General features: G+C 45.0%; 1 protein-coding gene across 1 annotated transcript in view; it reads left to right on the top strand.

Annotated features, from left to right (window-relative positions):
* The window catches only part of LOC132406760 (BTB/POZ domain-containing protein KCTD19-like), a 57406-nt gene extending 55137 nt beyond the window's left edge, over positions 1–2269 (top strand). The window contains exons 10-11 of the mRNA XM_059992704.1: positions 1088–1171; positions 1585–2269. Of these exons, the coding sequence (XP_059848687.1) occupies positions 1088–1171; positions 1585–1753 (253 nt within the window). The 3' untranslated portion in view covers positions 1754–2269. The remainder of the gene's footprint in view (positions 1–1087; positions 1172–1584) is intronic.
* Positions 2270–19992: the final 17723 nt, after the last annotated feature.

The raw sequence follows: 19992 nt of genomic DNA, 5'->3' as shown, positions 1-19992 counted from the left end.
GTTTTGAGTTTATTTTTAGTTATACTCCTTGTGATAAAATAAATACAATTTAACATTTAATTTCCTTGATGTTCACAAATTTACTTTTTCAGCCTAACGGACTTTTTAATTATTTCTCCTATTGGCAACATTACCTCTCCTGGTTGTCCAGGTCCTGTATACCCTAGAAACCATGCCGATGATCCAGGAACCTAACACCCAAATTCCTGCACCATACCTTCAATCATACTTTTATTCCTATATTCGCTAGCCTGTGACTCTTTAATTGTCTACTTGGCTCCTGAAACCCACATTGCAGGAGCTTATCCATCCTCTTGCGTGTGTCATTGTTACTTGCAGTACACATACCATGACCTCTGGTTGTTCACCTTCCCCTTTCCTGCTGCTCTGAAACATCCTTGACCCCTGTACCAGGGAAGCAACATAGCAAACTTGAGCCTCATTTGCGACTATACAATATCTATCTTCCACTCTGCACTTTCGCCCACTAATAACAAGCTAGAAACCCTTGCCACTGTTGCTCTCCCAGTCCTATTCATTTCTTCCTTTGTACAGCAACCTCCACCATGGTACTTTGAACTGTGCTGTTGCTGTTTTCGCTGGTAAGCTATATCCTCCAATGCAACAGTATCCAATGTGGTATACCTGTTAGTATGGGGAATGACCATAGGAGAGTCCTGCATACCTGAGTACCCTCCCTGGCAGTCACCTATCTCCTTTCTTTCTGTACCTGCCGAGTGACCACTTTCTAACTGCTCTGGGCTGCCTGCCAGGCACAGCAGCTGTACACGCATCTTGCAGGTGTATTCAATGGAAATGTCCCCATTCTCCCACATCCTGTAGAAGAAGCAACCACCGACCTAACCTCTGAAGTCTGAATGACTAATTTGATTAACACAGTAAGATAGGGGGCTTAAATTAGTTTAAGTCTATATTCTAATACAGTATAATGTGGAGCCTATAATACAAAGTGGGTTTGCATAGTTTTATCTTAAATCTATAAATGCAACTGATTGCAAAACACATCAGTAGCTTATATTAATCACAATGCTTTTGCTATTTGTTTTTGTCCTCTTAAACATCACAGAGAATGGCCTTTACTTTGTCAAGAAATAGAAGATTGTAAGATTCCTGCACTTACTGAAGCCTTGCAAAATTGTGAACAATACAGGTATAAATAATGGAAAAGAATGTTATGAGTTTTGCTAAGATTGTTGTAATATTACTTCTTGAAAATCTGTTAAAACAATATAAATTCTTTGTTGATCAGCATATTTCACGGTTTTATGTAATTAATTCATAGACATTTATTCTGGCCCTTATTATTGACAGAAGATAAATAAAATGAAACTGGACAATAAAAATGGAAATGACCATATAATAGAAATGAGAGCTAGACTTAGAGTCACAGAGTTATATAGCACAGCTATGTGCAACTAATGCCTGTTAGATGTGGCATTACTAAAAAAAGCTTTGAGCAGTCTTTCCATTTATTTTTGTGTTTTGCTGACAAATGATAATGCAACATTATTCCCTTCTGAATTACACTTCAATGCTAAAATTATGTTACATTGTTATTTATAGAATTTGGTATGCAGAAAATAAGAAGACAATTACAGCAGAAGCAGTTGATGTTCCTGTAGAAACATCAAAGTCAATTTCATCCATGGACCTGCATGGAAGCTTAGCAGAAAAGGGAAATGTGTTAAGTAATTTTATACAAAAGGTATCAATGATCCAATTATTTATGTAGGGCTCTCAGTACCATTAACAGTGGTGTTAACTGTTCAGGCTAATAAAATGGCTTCTCTGTATTTTATAATGAAATGGCTTCTCTGTAATGCTGTAATGGGATTCTGTGTCTCGTATGTTTGGGTTATGGTTCTGATAAGGGGAAAAATAACCAATGGAGAATTGGTAAGCTATCTTGTCTGTGTAAGCTGAGTGGGAGTTCACGGGCTTTTTTCGGGAGGCGAGCGAGGAGGACGGACATGCATGGAGCGGGCAGCGGTTCCAGAGCGACGGATACTGGACGCCGGTGGTTCAGACAGTGGCTGATGGCTCGGAAGGTCATTGTGGAAGGAACCGGAGGTGTGAGCTCCAACGTATTAAAATACATACACAAACTGACAATGAGGAAATCTGCAGATGCTGGAAATTCAAACAACAACACACACAAAATGCTGGTGGAACACAGCAGGCCAGGCAGCATCTATAGGGAGAAGCGCTGTCAGCAATTACTTTGGTGCCTTTAGGTTATCTGTTTCTACTAACCCATCACTAAGAAATCACTATAAAGTTGCAATTATTTACTCACTTTTGGGTATTGTCTGGTAATTATATTGTGAGCGTGTACTGGGGGAGGGCATTACACAGTACTTACACCAAAGTATTGCACTACGGGCAAACGGGGATCAACTGAGGGCACGGTGGATGCATTGTGGGGGCTCGTCCAGGATTGAATTTGTCACATACGGGGTAATTTATCCCAGTTTAAATGAGGGGAGATGGATTCGGATAAGATTGAACTCTGGTGTGAGATTGAGGACGTACCAGTTAATCATGCCTGCGTATTAAGTGGGGTGGACATGTGTAGCTCAGACAAAGTGTTAATTTGATGTTTGAGTACGGTCAGAGCTATCGGTAAGGTCGAAATTGTAGACAGAAAGATTGGTAAAATGGGGGATTTACGCTTTGTGTTAGTGCGGATTGGTGCTGATGTCTCAGCAGTGCGACTGCCACCATCTATCGGTGACCTCAGTGCGCGGGGCCATGGGCGTACACATTGTCACAGAGGAAAGGTTTGACGGGTCTGTTGAGACACCAGAGGAGTTGCCAGCAGCTGAGGGCAGAAATTTTCAAAAGCGGGTACTATTGTTTTTGAAGGACGAAGGAAGGGAGTGGTCAGATTTGGAAAATCTCATTGGTCCCCCTCTCCCACAGAAGGAGGAGAGTTCAGAGTTGGCGTCCACCATTAACTCCTTGGTGAAGAAGACGGCAGGTCCTTGTCAGAAGTTAAGAATTTTCTCAGGGTGTACTCCTACCCTGGACAGAGAGGGGGATTATGAGTCCTGGGTAGAGCATGTCTCTTGGCTGCTGGGTGAGTGGCAGTGTTCTGAAGAAGAGAAGCGGCAGAGATTGGTTGACAGTTTGCGAGGGGTGGCAGCTGAGGTAGTAAAAGGTGTGAAGGGCAACAACCCCTTGGCTACCTGGAGGGGAGTATCTAGAAGCATTGGAGGTTTTTGGTCTGATGGGGGGCACAGTGGAGCTTTTAGGGGAGCCTCGGAGCCTACATCAGGAGAAAGAAGAAAAGCTTTCTGAGTATCTTTTCCGGGTAGAGCAAAGGATAAATTGTTTGAGGTGACGGGGGGGTCATTTCGGAGACAGAGGTGATTCAGATCAGGATAGACCAGGTAGCCTGGGGTTCCCAGAGGCATTATGTGATTGCTACGAGTCTCTGGCAGTCCCATAGATTGCGGGCCCCCCATCCTTTGTTTAGTTGGGAGGGAGGAGGATGCATTGGAGTCAGAAGAGGGCTCCGTCAGTACTGTGCAATCCTCCATGGTAGCCCCTTGTAGTGAAGTGACTGGGGCCAGCTCCAATCTGGAGATAGTGAGGGGGGCCCCTCCCTGAAGGGATGGACGGCACTCAGGTCCAGGGGAGGCTGAGGTCCGGTGAGACAGGTTGTGTGTTATGACTCTGGGGAAGAGGGGCACTTCAGGCAGGAATGTGACCAGCCGGGAGCCCCTCGGGGGGAGACTCCACGGGTGTCCAAGCAGGAAGGGGGGGTGGTCAAGAAACTTAGAGGAGACCCAGTGAGGGAACAGCCTGGAGTCTCCGGGAAAACACATTCCCAGCAATGTGCCACGGCACCCCCAAGAGGAGAAGACCCTATCCCTGAAGGATTGGTGGGACCCCAATCCAGCATGTCAATCCGGATAGAGGGAATAGATGTAAAAGCCATACTCGACACGGGGTCACAGGTCACGCTATTGTACCGGTCATTCTACAATCAGCATTTGTTGCATTTACCCTTAACGTCCTTTAGTGCCCTGGAAATTTGGGGTATCAGTGCTGGTGATTACACATACGATGGGTATTTGTCCATGAGGCTGGAGTTCCTCAAGGCTGAGGTGGAAATGTCTGAGGCTCATGAGGCCTTGGTACTGGTTTGCCTGGACCCAGTTGCAACTCGAGGTGTGTCGATTCTGGTAGGGACCAACACTCCTATTGTGTGGAGACTCCTGGGGACCTGCAAGAAGAAGGCAGGTGAGGAATATTTGGAGACCCTGTTGGTGCACCCAGTGTTTCAAGCTGCCTTTAAGGAGGTATGTGTTCACACCGGGTGAGACCCGACATTGGAAAGAGGAACTGTCCAGTGTGCCCAGTGGAAGCCCAGGGTGGTACGGCCTGGTGAAGTAGCGAGAGTGATGGGGATCCCCAGAGATTCCCAGCTGGGGTGCTGGTGAGGCCTGAACTGCAGAAGCTCTCGGTGGTGCAGGCACGCCAGGTGGTGGTGAACATCAGGAAAACCATGCAACGGGAGATGACTTTTAAATGAGGGATGTTCCTGGTGACAGTGAGGCTCGTGGGGAGAGAACCACTGGAAAACAGGTAAGTTGACCGCTGGGGCGTTTAACTTTGGAGCCTCGCCTGTGCCGGAGATTTGGAAGTGGAGGATGGTGAAGATGTTGATGCTGAAAGATGTTTTTCCCTAGATGAGTTTGACGTGGGCTGTTCCAGGAGCACTGGCCACACCATCCGGGTAACTGAAGACACCCCATTTCAAGAAAGGTCGCAGCAACTGGCCCCTACGGAAGAGGACAATGTGTGGCAGCATCTGAGTAAGCAGAAGGAAGCTGGGGTAATTTCAGAGTCCCACAGCCCTTATGCATCCCTGATAGTCGTGGCCAGGAAGAAAAACGGGAAAATTCGTATATGTGTGGACTATAGGACTCTGAATAGGCGCACCATCCCTGACCAGTATACGGTCCCCAGGGTCAAAGACACGCTGGCCTGTCTGAGTGGGGCGAAGTGGTTCAATGTGTTGGATTTGAGGAGTGGATATTACCAGATCCCGATGAGTGAGGCGGGTAAGGAGAAGACGGCCTTTATATGCCCTCTGGGGTTTTACCAGTTCGAAAGGATGCCCCAGGGTATATCGGGGGCCCCTGCCACCTTCCAGAGGGTCATGGAGAAGACCATGGGGGATATGAACCTGCTTGAAGTGCTGGTATATTTGGACGACCTGATAGTATTTTGATCCACCTTGGAAGAACACGAAGCGAGGCTAATGAAGGTGCTCATCCGGCTGAAGGATGAAGGATTAAAACTTTCCCTGGACAAGTGCCAGTTTTGCAAAACATCTGTTAGCTATGTTGGACATATAATCTCACGGAAGGGGGTAGCTACAGACCCGAGTAAAATCAAAGTAGTGACCACCTAGCCGAGACCCCAGACTGTGAGCTCTCTGTGCTCGTTTTTGGGGTTCTGTGGATATTACCAGAGATTCAAGAAGGGCTACACCAAAGTGAGCCATCCCTTGAACCAGCTTCTGCGTGGCTACCCGCCCCCCGCCCCCAGGGACAGAAAGGGAAAGGGAGGCTGGAGAATATTTGAACCTGGCAGAGTCCTTCAAACAGAGATGGGATGACCAACGTGAAGCAGTTTTTCAGTCCCTGAAGGAGATGCTGACTCAGGCGCCAGTGCTAGCTTTTGCAGACCCCCGATTGCCCTATATGCTACATTCCGATGCCAGTCGGGAAGTGTTAGGGGCCATCTTGTATCAGGATTAGGGCGCCAGACTGAGGCTGGTAGCGTTTGTCAGCCAGAGTTTGTCACCTTCCAAGAGGAACTACCCCACCCACAAGCTGGAGTTTCTGGTGTTGAAATGGGTGGTGGTGGATAAGCTGAGTGACTATCTCTACAGGGCGAAGTTTGAGATGCAGACGGACAACAACCCGCTTACCTACATCCTGACCTCGGCGAAACTGGATGCCACCGGTCATCATGGGTTGGCCGCCCTGCCTGCATATGCTTTTAGCCTGAAGTACCGGCCGGGGAGCCGGAATGTCGATGGGGATGCTCTGTCTTGATGGAGGCATGAGGACAAGGAGTGAGAGAGCATTCCCACATCCAGGGTGAAGGCCATGGGTCTGTTTGCTATCACCATGCAGGCCGAGGAAAGGGAGAGGCCAGAGCGTGCGGTGGACCCATTGGGGGTGTCTGATGATGCCCTACCCCTAGTTTACTGTGACATGACTGCAATGAAGACCCCGTAGCTGCCAGAGTTGAGTCCTGGGGAAATTGCAGCTGCTCAGCGAGATGACCCTGGCAATTGCTATTTGGGACGCAGTTGAGAAGGGGGATGTGGCCCGGGTGGAGAAGACACAACACAGCTCAGTGTCTCTGTTACTGAGAGAATGGCCTCTGTTGAGGTTGAAGAACCAAATGTTGTACTGGTTAATGTCACCCCCGGACCGACTTCAGCGTTGGCAGCTGGTCCTGCCTGAGAAGTATTGGAGGGTTGTGATGAAGTCACTGAATGATGACTATGGGCACTTGGGGGTGGAGAAGACCTATGGGTTGCTCAAGGACAGGTTTAATTGGCCCCGAATGAGGTCAGAGATCGATAAGTATTGCAAGTCCTGCATATGTTGCATACACCAGAAGACACTGCCTGTGCAGGCTGCTCCGTTGTCGCACTTGCAGAGTGTGGGGCCTTTGGACCTGTTGTGTATGGATTTCCTGGTCATAGAACCTGAAACCAGCAACACGGCGAATGTCCTAGTCATCACTGACCATTACACCAGGTATGCTCAAGCGTTCCCCACCAAGGATCAGAGGGCAACTACAGTGGCAAGAATGCTATGGGAGAAGTATTTTGTGCATTATGGCCTTCCCCAGCGGATACATAGTGACCAGCGACGGGACTTTGAGAGTATGCTCATCTATGAGTTACTGGATATGCTGGGAATTGAGAAATCTAGGACCACCGCCTATCATACGCAGGGCAACCCCCAGCCGGAGAGGTTTAATTGGACCCTGCTAAACATGCTCAGGATGCTGGAGATCAGCAAAAAGAGTTTATGGAGTCAACGTATTGGACTCACCCTATTATTTGATGTTCGGGCGTGATGTAAGGTTGCCCATTGACCCCTGTTTCGGGACAACCGCGGGTGAAGTATCACCAAAACCTTACTTGAAGTGTGTGGCTGATATGAAGAAGGGCTTACGAGTTGGCTGGGGAGGTGGGATTGCCCGGGAAGCACAAGCTGGCTGATCGCTGGTTCGGCATGCCCTATGTGGTGGAGAGTCAGTTGCCCAACTTACTGGCCCGAGGATGGGAAGGGGACCGTCAAGATTCTCCACTGGATCTCTGTTGCCTCTGGAGGGTGAAACGTACAAGGTGGAGGAAGAGCCCACACCGGGAGAGGTGGGCCTGGTCCCAGCCCCTGTGAGGGATACTGACTCAGGGGAAGATGACTCGGATGATTGGTACATGCTGCCGTTTTCTGATGCCCCATGATGGAAGAGGAGAAGACACCTGGCCCTTCCTCCACTGGGTTAGATGGGGTAAAGGGGGCTAGTGATGGGCAGTAGGGAGTGCCACAGGGCATTGGCGAGGAGGATGTGGGGCCCGAGCAAGAGATGGAGGGTTCCGAAGAGCAGAGGGGTTTGATTGACTGCTCGCAGGAGGGTTCACCTCATAGTTTCCCTGAGTCTTCTGTCATGTCCGAAGTGGGGGAGTTAGAAGAGAAGTCTCAGAGAAGTAGGCGCCCTCCCGCTAGGTTGGCCTATGTTGCACCCAGGGAACAGGGTGTGGTCTCCACTGTTTTGGGGAGTTATGTCACTGCTTTCTGCTTTCTGAGTTGGGCGTTGTGCTTTGCAGGAAGGGTTGGCAAATTATCTGAGTGTCATGAGGGCATTACTAAATTTGGTAGGGGGAGAATGTAGGGTTCTCAGTACCAGTAACAGTGGTGTTAATTGTTCAGGCTAATAAAATGGCTTCTCTGTACTTTATAATGAAATGGCTTCTCTGTAATGCTGTAATGGGATTCTGTGTCTAGGAGAATTGTTATGCTATTTTGTCTGTGTAAGCTGAGCGGGAATTCACGGGCTTTTATCGGAAGGAGAGCGAGGAGGACGAACGTGTGTGGAGCGGGCAGCGGTTCCAGAGCGACAGATACTGGATGTTGGCAGTTTGGACAGTAGCCAAAGGCTCGGAATGTCATTGTGGAAGGAACCGGAGGCGTGAGCTCCAACGTATTAAAATATGTGCACAAACTGATTTTTACTTTGGTGCCTTTAGGTTATCTGTTTCTGCTAACCCATCACTAAGAAATCACTATAAAGTTGCAATTATTTACTCGCTTTTGGGTATTGTCTGGTATTTGTATAGTGAGCGTGTACTGGGGGGGCATTACACCGTATTTACACTGAAGTATTGCACTACTGGCGGTGCGACGGCGGTTTACCCTAGGCAAATGAGGTTCAATTGGGGGCACGGAGGCTACATTTATATCCCAATATTTGGCATCGGTAAAATCTTCCATGATAGAGGAAATATAGTAACACCATGAAATATAGGAGCAGAATTAGGCCATTCAGTCCATCAAGTCTGCTCAGCCATTCTATCACAGCTGATTCATTACTCCTCTCAATCCCATTCTCTTGCCTTCTCCCCATAACCTTTGATGCCCTGTCTAATCAAGATCCTTTCAATCTCCGCTTTTATGTTCAATAACTGGGCCTCCGCAGAGTCAACTGTGGCAATGAATTCCACAGAACTACCACTGTCTGCTAAACAAATTCTTCCTCATTTCTGTTCAAAATTCTTTGTAAAGTGTACACTTTGGAAAGTCTGATCACCTGGCTGTAATTCTACTTCCTGAGTACTGAAAGCACCAGTAGTGAGCACCAAGGTGGTGGACAAGGGAAGCACAGAAGCGCTTACGGGACTGCTTTGTATCGATGAGCTAGACTGTATTCAGGGATTCATCTTTGAGTCTGGATGAGTATGCCGCAGTATTGCTGTACATTCACAAACCAAAAGTCATGGATGAACCAGGAGATTCGTCATCTGCTGAGGGCTAGGTCTGAGGCATTTAATTCTGGCAATCAGGTCTGTACCAGAAAAGAAGGGATGTTTTGTGAAGGACTACTTCAAGACTGAAGAAACGGTTCCAAGTGAGGTTGGAGATCATCAGATGCATGTCAACTCTGGCAGGATTAGCAGGGCATTACTTCCTACAAAGAGAAACCCGAGAGAATGAATGTTTCGCTGCCAGATGAGCTAGCACCTTCTATGCTCGCTTTGAAAGGAAGAATATAACTACAGCTGTGAAGATCTCTGCTGCACCCAGTGACCCAATGTTCTATATCTTGGGAGACCGATGTCAGGCTGTCTTTAAGGAGGGTGAACCTTCACAAGGCAGCAGGCCCTGAAAGAGTACTTAGCAAGGCTCTGAAAACTTGTGCCAACCAACTGGCACGAGTATTCAAGGACATTTTCAACCTCTCAGTGCTATGGTCTGAAGTTCCCACCTGCTTCAAAAAGACAACAATTATACCTGTGCCCCAGAAGAGTAGTGTGAGCTGCCTTAATAACTGTAGCACGGTAACTATGACGATGAAATAGGTTGGTCATGGCTAGAATGAACTCGTGGACCCACTGCAATTTGCCTATCGGCACAATAGGTCTATGGCAGATGCAATCTCAATGGTTCTTCACATGGCCTTAGACCACCTGGACAATACAACACCTATGTTAGGATACTGTTTTGTTGACTACAGCTCAGTGTTTAACACCATCATTTCCAAGTCCTGATCGAAAAGCTACAGAACCTGGACCTCTGTAGCTCCCTCTGCAATTAGATCCTCAACTTCCTAACCAGGAGACCACAATCAATGTGGATTGGTGACACTATTTCCTCACTGACGATCAACACTGGCACACCTCAGGGGTATGTGTTTAGCCCATTGCTCTACTCCCTCTATATCCATGACTGTGTGGGTCAGTATAGTTCAATGCCATTTATAAATTTGCTAATGATAACAACCATTGTTGGTAGAAGCTCAGAAGGAGATGAGAGGATGTATAGGAGCGAGATATTCTGGCTAGTCGAGCAGCAATCTTGTACACAATGTCAGTAAGATGAAAGAGCTGATTGTGGACTTCAGGAAGGGTAAGACAAGGGAACACAAACCAATCCTCATAGGGTTCAGAAGTTGAGAGAGTGAACAGCTTCAAGTTCCTGGGTGTCAAGATCTCTGAGAATCTAAACTGGTGCCAACATTTTGATGCGGCTATAAAGAAGGCAAGTCAACCACTGTATTTCATTAGGAGTTTGAAGAGATTTGGTTTGTCACCTAAAACATTCAAAAACTCCTATAAACGTACCATGGAGAGCATTCTGACAGGCTGTATCACTGTCTGGTATGGGAGCTTCTGCACAGGACCAAAAGAAGCTACAGAAAGTTGTAAAATTAGTCAGCTCCATCTTGAGTACTAGTCTTCAAGGTATCCAAGACAACTTCAAAGAGTGGTGCCTCAGAAAGTTATTAAGTATATTACATATACTTGCTATAATTTTTTTATTTATTTTCTTTCTATGTTATGATGCATTGCATTGTACTGCTGTTGTTAAATTAACAAATTTCATGACGTATGCCGGTGATAATAATCTAATTCTGATTCTAAGTGGACATTCCTCTTTCTGACGCTATGCAATCTGGTCTTAGACTCACTCATAAAAGGAAACAGTCTCTTCAAATTCACTCTATCTGGGCCTTTCAATATTTGATAGATTTGAATGAGATCTCCCCTCGTTCATCTAAACTCCAGCGAGTGCAGGCATGGAGCCATCACACTCTCTTCAAGTGTTAACCCTTTCATTTTAAGAATTATTCTTGGAAGCCTCCTCTGGACCCATCCAGTGACAGCACAACTTTTCCCAGATAATGGGCCCCCAAACTGCTCAAAATACTGCGAGTGCAGTCTGACCAATGCCTTATAAATTTTCAAGATCACATCCTTGGTCTTATATTCAAATTCTCTTGAAATAAATACTAACATTGCATTTTCCTTCCTTAACACTGACTCTTCCTTGTGTAGGGAATCCTGCACAAGGACTACACACAAGTCCCCTTGCACCTCTGATTTTCGATTTTCCTCCGTTTAGAAAATCGTCTACACCTTTAAGTCCTTCTGTGTATGACCATGTACTTCTCTACATTATATTCCACCTACCACTTCTTTGCCCATTCTCTCAATCTGTCAAAGTCCTTCTGCAGACTTCCTGATTCCTCAACACTACCTGCCCCTCTGGCTATCTTTGTTTCATCTGCAAACCTGGCCACAAATCTATCAATTCTGTCATCCAAATCATTGATATATGCAGTGAAAAGAAGTGGTTTCTATACAGAGCCGTGCAGAACACCACTAGTTTGTGGCAGCTAGTCAGTCAGTCAGTCAATCTTCCATCCATCTTAGTATCTTTACTGTAATGCCATTGGCTCTTATCTTGTTAAGCAGCCTCATGTGTGACATATTGTCAAAGGCCTTCTGAAAATCCAAGTAAATAACATAAACTGATTCCCCTTTGTCTGTCCTGCTGGTTATTTCCTCAAAGAGTTGCAACAGACTTGTCAGGTGACATTTCCCCTGAAGGACAACATGTTCACATTCTAACTTTATCATGTGCCTTCAAGTACCCTGAAACCTCATCCTTAATGATGGATTCCAACATCTTTCCAACCACTGAAGTCAGGCTAACTGGCCTTTAATTTCCTTTCTTCTGCCTTCCTTCCTTCCTTAAAGATTTGAGTGTCATTTGCAGTATTCCAGTCCTCCAAAACCATTTCAGAATTGTGAGTTTTGAAAGATCATTACTAATGCTACTACAATCTCTTCAGCTACTTCTTTCAGAATCCTGGAGTGTAGTCCATCAGATCCAGATGCCTTGCGATTCACCCTAATCTTACTTGCCAAAGACTTTTCATGGCCCCTTCTGACTTTCCTAATTCCCTTCTTTAGTTCTTTTCTGGCTTCTTTATAATCCTCATGTTCTGCATTTGATTTTTACTTCCTAAGTTTTATGTACTTTTTCTTTTTCTTCTTGACTAAATTCATCACCTCTCTGGACATCCAAAATTTCTAATCTTTCCATCCTTGTTCTGCCTTCTAACAAAATTGTACTCTGTGCAGTTGATCTTTAAACACCTTCCATATGTCTAATGTGAGCTTGCCAAAAAACAGGAGTTCCCAGTTAACTTTTCTTAGTTCCTGCCTAATGTCCTCGTAATTTACTCTACTCTAATTTAAAATTCTCCCCTAAGGACCATACCTATCTTTATCTATAACTACTCTGAAAGTTAAGGAGCTGTGGTCAGTGTTGTCAAACTGCTCACCCACTGAAGGGTCAGTCACCTGGCCAGGCTCATTACCCAACAGTAGGTCCGGCACTGCCTTTCTTCTTATTGGACTGTCCACATATAGATGTAATAAACCCTCATGGATACACTTAACAAATTCTGTCCCATCTAAACTTCTTGCACTAAAAATGTCCCAGTTTATGATAGGGAATTTGAAATCCCACATTCAACAACCCTATTATTTTTACATATTTTCTTAGTTAAGAAATGTTACATATCTGTTACATATCTTAGATATGTTTACATATCTGTTCCTCAATGTCCTAGTGGCTATCAGGGAATCTGTAGTACAAACCCATCAGTGTGATTGCAGCTTCATATTCCTGAATTCTACGCAAATGGACTTGGTGTCTGAACCCTCCAATATGTCTCTCCTGAGTGCAGCTGTGATATTGTCCTTGATTAGTAGTGCAACGTGCCCCCCTCCCCACCTGACCCAGCTTTCTTAATCCTTCTCTATACTTTCTAAAACTTAGAAAACCTGATACATTGATTACCCACTGCTGCCCCTTTCTCAACCAAGTTCCATGTGCGATCAATGCTCTAAGTTCATCACCTTTACCCATAATACTCCTAGCACTAAAACACATGTGCTTCAATCTATCTGACCCATCATACTGTTATTTGGATTTTGCCTTTCAAAATTTTCCCTGGCGTATTTCTACTTGCCTGATCCTTTACTTAATCTACCTGGTGCTCTGGTTTCCTGTCCCCTGAAAAACTAGTTTAAACTCTCCTGAATGGCATTAGCAAACCTCCCAACCAGGAAATGGTGCTCCTCCAGTTCAGGTGTAACCTGTCCTACTTGTACAGGTCACCCCTTCCCAAGAAAAGGTTCCAATGATCGCAGAGGTTAAAACTGTCCCCATCTCCTCAGCCACTTACTCATTCTTGCAATCATACCATTCCTACCTGCACTAGCCTGCGGCACAAGGAGTAATCTGGAGATTACTAGCTTGGAGCTCCTTCTCTTCCGCCTCTTTCCTAATTCTATATAATCTTTACTTAGGTCCATTTCCCCAGACGACTCTGCACTGACTTTTTAATCTCCTTACCTCTTCTGGTGGTCACCCATCATGCAACCTGTACTCTGGGTGTGACCACTTTCAAAATTCTCATCTATAATGTCTTCAGCCTCCTGGATGATCCTGAGTACATCCAACTCCAGCTCCTTGACCCAAAATCAGTCAGGAGCTGAAATTGGGCACACTTCTTGCAGATGTAGTCATCAAGGAAGCTATCAGGTATCCTGATTCCAGGGATGAAGGGGTTAACCTATGAGGAGAAATTGAGTCTACTGGGACTATACTCTCTGGAGTTCAAAAGAATGAGAGGGGATCTTATAGAACCATACACAATTTTGAAAGGGATAGATAAGATAGAAATAGGGAAGTTGTTTCCATTGGTAGGTGAGTCTAGAACTATAGGACATTGCCTCAAGATTCAGGGTAGAAGATTTAGGACAGAGATGAGGAGAAACTGCTTTTCCTAGGGAGTAGTGAATCTGTGGAATTCTCTGCCCAGGGAAGCAGTTGAGGCTTCCTCACTAAATATATTTAAGAAACAGTTAGACAGGTTTTTACATAGCAAGGGAATTAAGGGTTATGGGGAAAAGGCAGGTAGATGTTTCTGAGTTTAAGGACAGATCAGCCATGATCTCATTGAATTGGGGGGTAGGCTCAATGGGCCAGATGGCCTACTGCTCCTGTTTCTTATGTTCTTACAAATGCCCACATCCGGCAGGAGGAGCATTCCATCCTGATTACTCTGTACTAAAAAAAGCTTACCCCTTCTTATCTATGCCTCTGCCTGTTTTTGCCGAAGCCTGGTAAGTCAAAGCCTTCCCGATCTATCACTGGCACACTCTGACAACGTCTGCTCCATTTGACCCTACCTTTTATTTGCTGTGAGTTCTGGTCTCTGACACCAACACTTACCACACCTGTGTAGCTGAAAAACTAGCCTTATCCGAAGTTGCTCTTCTTTTGCTCCCTCTCCTGACCTTCAGTAGGGCTTGGGCTCAGCCAATGATGCCATGGAAAAAAGGTTCTTTTACCTTAAATTTCTGAATTAAATCTGGTTTGTTACACAACACCGAACCCAGAATTGCTTTTCCCCTGCTGGACTCATCCACAAGCTGCTCTAAAAAGCCATCTTGTAAGCATTCTACAAATTATTTCTTTTAGGATCTAGCACCAAACTTATTTTCTGAATTCACCTGCATATTGAAATCCCCCAAGACCATCATAACAATACTCTTATTACATGTATTTTCTATCTCCTGTTGTAATTTATATCTGACATCCTAGCTACTGTTCAGAGGCCTGTATATTCTCCCATCAAATGTTACAGTAGTCATGAGGGTTTTCAATATGCAGGTAAATTGGGAAAATCAGGTTGGTACAACAACACACACAAAATGCTGGTGGAACACAGCAGGCCAGGCAGCATTTATAGGGAGAAGTGCTGTCGACATTTCCAGCCGAAGTCCTGACGAAGGGTCTTGACTGGAAACTTCGACAGTGCTTCTCCCTATAGATGCTGCCTGGCCTGCTGTGTTCCACCTGCATTTTGTGTGTGATGTTTGAATTTCCAGCATCTGCAGATTTCCTCGTGTTTGCTCTTTAAATCAAGTTGGTACCTGATTCCAAAAGGGGGAATTTCTAGAAGATGGCTTTTTAGAGCAGTTCGTGGTTGAGCTCACTAGGAGATCAGCAATTCTGGATTGGGTGTTGTGCAATAAACTGGAACTGATTAGAGAGCTTAAAGTAAAAGAACCCTTAGGGATCAGTGATCATAATATGATTTAATTCACTCTGAAATTTGAGAAGGAGAATCTAAAATCAGAAGAGTCGGTATTACGGTGGAGTAAAGGGAATTACAAAGGCATGAGAGAGAAGTTGGCCAGAATTGATTGAAAAAGAACACTGGCAGTGATGATAGCAGAGCAGCAATGGCTAGAATATCTGGAAGCAACTCAGGAAGCACATGAGCGGACAAATAATAGAACACAAATTAGAGGGAAGTAAGGCAATTGGGAAGCTTTTAAATACCAACAGAAGGCATCTTAAAAAGTCTTTTAGAAGGTAAAGATGGAATACGAAAGTAAGCTAGCCAATACTTTTAAAGAGAGTGCCAGAAGTTTCTTCAGATACATAGAGGAAAAGAGGCAAGAGTGGATATCAGACTGCTGGAGAGATAGCAATGGTGGATGAACTGAATAAACATTTTGCATCATTCTTCTCTGTGGAAGACATTAGCAGTATGGTGGAAGTTCCGGATGTCAGGGATCATGAAGTGTGTGAAGTTACCATTACTAGAGAGAAAGTTCTTGCAAAACAGAAAGGTATAAGAGTAGATAAGTCACCTGGACCAGATGGTGCACACTCCACAGTTCTGAAAGAGGTGGCTGAAGAGATTGTGGAGGCATTGGTAATGAGATTTCAAGAATCATTAGATTCTGGAATGGTTCTGGAAGACAGGAAAATTGCAAATGTGACTCCACTCTTCAAGAAGAGAGAGAGGCAGAAGAAAGGAAGCTATATGCCTGACCTCTGTGATTGGGAAGACTTTGATTATTAAGGATGTCTCAGGATACTTGCATGCACATGATAATTACCTGGATTGGGGGGCATGCTTTATGAGAATAGGTTGAGTGAACTCGACCATTTCTCCTTGGAGCAACGGAGGATAAGAGGTGACCTGATAGATTGTATAAGATGATGAGAGGCACTGATCATGTGGATAGTCAGAGGCTTTTTCCCAGGGCTGAAATGGCTAGCACGAGAGGGCACAATTTTAAGATGCTTGAAGGTGGGTACAGAGGAGATGTCAGGGGTAAGTTTTTTACATAGAGAGTGGTGAGTGTGTGGAATGGGCTGCTGGCGACAGTGGTGGAGGCAGATATGATAGGGTTTTTAAGAGACTCCTGGATGGGTACATGGAGCTTAGAAAAATAGAGGGCTGTGGGTAACCCTAGGTAATTTCTAAGGTAAAGACATGTTCAGCACAGCTTTGTGGGCCTAAGGGCCTGTATTGTGCTGTAAGTTTTCTATATTTCTAAAATAAGTCATAAACCTCAAGGGAAAATCTTGTCTCAGAAATCTGTGGAATTCTTTACAGGAGTAACGAACAGGATAGACAAGGAGAATTGATTGATGTTGTGTACTTGGATTTTCAAAAGGCCTTTGACAAGGTGGTATGTGAGGCTGCTTAACAAGCTGCGAGACCATGGTATTACAGGAGAAATCAGTGGCTGGTTGGCAGACGGCAAAGAATGGGAATAAAGGGAGCCTTTTGAGACTTTTCTGGTTGGCTATGTTAACTAATGGTGTTCCACATGAGTCTGTGGAGACAAATTCTTTTTACGTTATGAGTCAGTGATTTGGATAATGGAATTGATGGCTTTGTCAATGAAACGAAGATAGATGAAAGGGCAGATGGTCTTGTGGAAATAGATGGGCTACAGAAGGACATGGACAGATTGGGACAATGGGCAAAGAAGTAGATGAAATACTGTGTCAGAAAGTGTATAGTCATGAACTTTGGTAGAAGAAATAATAGGGTTGACTTTTTTCTGAATGGTGAGACAATATAAAAATCTGAGGCACATGGTTAATTTGATCTGTGGTGAGGAAGGCAAATGCAATTCATTTCAAGAGGACTAGAATATAAAAGCAAGGATGTAATGTTGAAACTTTATGAAACACTGGTGAGGCTTGCGAGCAGGTTTGGGCCCCTTACCTTAGAAAGGATGTGCTGAAACTGGAGAGGGTTCAAATGAGGTTCACGAAAATGATTGCAGAATTAAACTGCTTGTCATATGAAGACTGTTTGATGGCTCTGGGCCTGTACTCACTGGAATTTAGATGAATGAGGGGTGACCTCATTGAAATTTAGTGAATGATGAAAGGCCTTGATAGCCTGAATGTGGAAAAGATGTTTCCTATGGTAGGAGTGTCTAAGATCAGAGGACATAGCCTCTGGATAGAAGAGCATCCTTTTAGAATGTAGATGAGGAGGAATTTCATTAGCGAGAGAGTGGTGAATCTGGAATTCATTGCCCCAGGCAACTGTGGAGAACAAATCTTTATGTGCATTTAAGGCAGAGGTTGATAGATTCTTGATTGGTCAGGGCATGAAGGGATACAGGGGGAAGGCAGGAGATTGTGACTGAGAGAAAAATTGGATCAGCCATAATGAAATGGTGGAGCAGACTTGGTAGGCCAAATGGCCCATCTCTGCTTCTATGTTTTATGGTCTTATCAGGGTCTTTATACCCTTGCTGTTTCTTAACTCCACCATAAGGATTCTACATTGTCATGGTTGTAGCTCAAAATAACTTTTCTACTTTTGTTTTAGAAGACTTATAGAACAGAACAATACAGCACAGTACAGGCCATTTCGGCCCACAATGTTGTGCCGACCCTTAAACCCTGCTTCCCATATAACCCTCCACCTTAAATTCCTCCATATACCTGTCTAGTTATAAATATAAATTTCACTAGTGTATCTGCCTCCACCACTGACTCAGGCAGTGCATTCCACGCACCAACCACTCTCTGAGTAAAAAAAGCCTTCCTCTAATATCCCCCTTGAACTTTCCACCCCTTACCTTAAAGCCATGTCCTCTTCTATTGAGCAGTGGTGCCCTGGGGAAAAGGCGCAGGCTGTCCACTCTATCTATTCCTCTCAATATCTTGTATACCTCTATCATGTCTCCTCTCATCCTCCTCTCCAGAGAATAAAGCCCTATCTCCCTTAATGTCTGATCATAATGCATACTCTCTAAACCAGGCAGCATGCTGGTAAATCTCCTCTGTACCCTTTCCAATGCTTTCACATCCTTCCTATAGTGAGGCAACCAGAACTGGACACAGTACTCCAAGTGTGGCCTAACCAGAGTTTTATAGAGCTGCATCATTACCCCGTGACTCTTAAACTCTGTCCCTCGACTTATGAAAGCTAGCACTCCATAAGCTTTCTTAACCACCCTATCTACCTGTGAAGCAACTTTCAGGGATCTGTGGACATGTACCCCCAGATCCTTCTGCTCCTCCACACTCCCAAGTATCCTGCTATTTAGTTTGTACTCCGCCTTGGAGTTTGTCCTTCCAAAGTGCACCACCTCATACTTCTCCGGGTTGAACTCCATCTGCCACTTCTCAGCCCACCAACCTTCATGTTGTTTGCAAACTTGTCAACCCACCCTTCTTTCCCCACATCCAGGTCGTTAATAAAAATCACGAGAAGTAGAGGTCCCATAACCGATCCTTGTGGGACACCACTAGTCACAACCCTCCAATCTGAACGTACTCAATCCATCACAACCTTTTGCTTTCTTCAGGCAAGCCAATTCTGAATCCAACTGGCCAAACTTCCCTGGATCCCATGCTTTCTGACTTTCTGAATAAGCCTACCGTGTGGTAACTTGTCAAATGCCTTACTAAAATCCATGTAGATCACATCCACTGCAGTACCCTCATCTATATGCCTGATCACCTCCTCAAAGAACTATCAGGCTTGCTAGACATGATCTGCCCTTCATAAAGCCATGATGACTATCCCTGATCAGACCATGATTCTCCAAATGCCCATAGATTCTATCTCTAAGTATCTTTTCCAACAGCTTTCCCACCACGGACATAGGGTTCACTGGTCTATAATTTCCCGGACTATCCCTACTAACTTTTTTTGAACAAGGGGACAACATTCGCCTCCCTCCAGTCCTCCGGTACCATTCCCGTGGACAATGAGGACATGAAGGTCTTAGCCAGAGGCTCAGCAATCTCTTCCCTTGCCTCTTGGAGCAGCCTGGGGAATATTCCGTCAGGCCCCGGGGACTTATCCGTCCTAATGTATTTTAACAGCTCCAACACCTCCTCTCCCTTAATATCAACATGCTCCAGAACATCAACCTCACTCATACTGTCCTCACCATCATCAAGTTCCCTCTCATTGGTGAATACCGAAGAGAAGTATTCATTGAGGACCTGGCTCACTTCCACAGCCTCCAGGCACATCTTCCCACCTTTATCTCTAATCAGTCCAATCTTCACTCCTGTCAACCTTATGTTCTTCACATAATTGAAGAATACCTTGGAGTTTTCCTTTAGCCTACTTGTCAAGGCCTTCTCATGCCCCCTTCTTGCTCTCCTCAGCCCCTTCTTAAGCTCCTTTCTTGCTACTCTATATTCCTCAATAGACTCATCTGATCCTTGCTTCCTAAACCTCATGTATGCTGCCTTCTTCCATCTGACTAGATTCTCCACCTCACTTTTCACCCTTGGTTCCTTCACCCTACCATTCTTTATCTTCCTCATCGGGACAAATTTATCCCTAACATCCTGCAAGAGATCCCTAAACATCGACCACATGTCCATAGTACATTTCCCTGCAAAAACATCATCCCAGTTCACACCCGCAAGTTCTAGCCTTATAGCCTCATAATTTGCCCTTCCACAATTAAAAATTTTCCTGTCCTCTCTGATTCTATCCTTTTCCATTATAATGTTAAAGGCCAGGGAGTGGTGGTCACTGTCCCCAAGAAGCTCACCC

This window comes from Hypanus sabinus, chromosome 17 (assembly GCF_030144855.1).
Source record: "Hypanus sabinus isolate sHypSab1 chromosome 17, sHypSab1.hap1, whole genome shotgun sequence".
Classification (NCBI taxonomy): Eukaryota; Metazoa; Chordata; class Chondrichthyes; order Myliobatiformes; family Dasyatidae; genus Hypanus; species Hypanus sabinus.
This window is presented reverse-complemented; position numbering and strand designations above follow the sequence as displayed.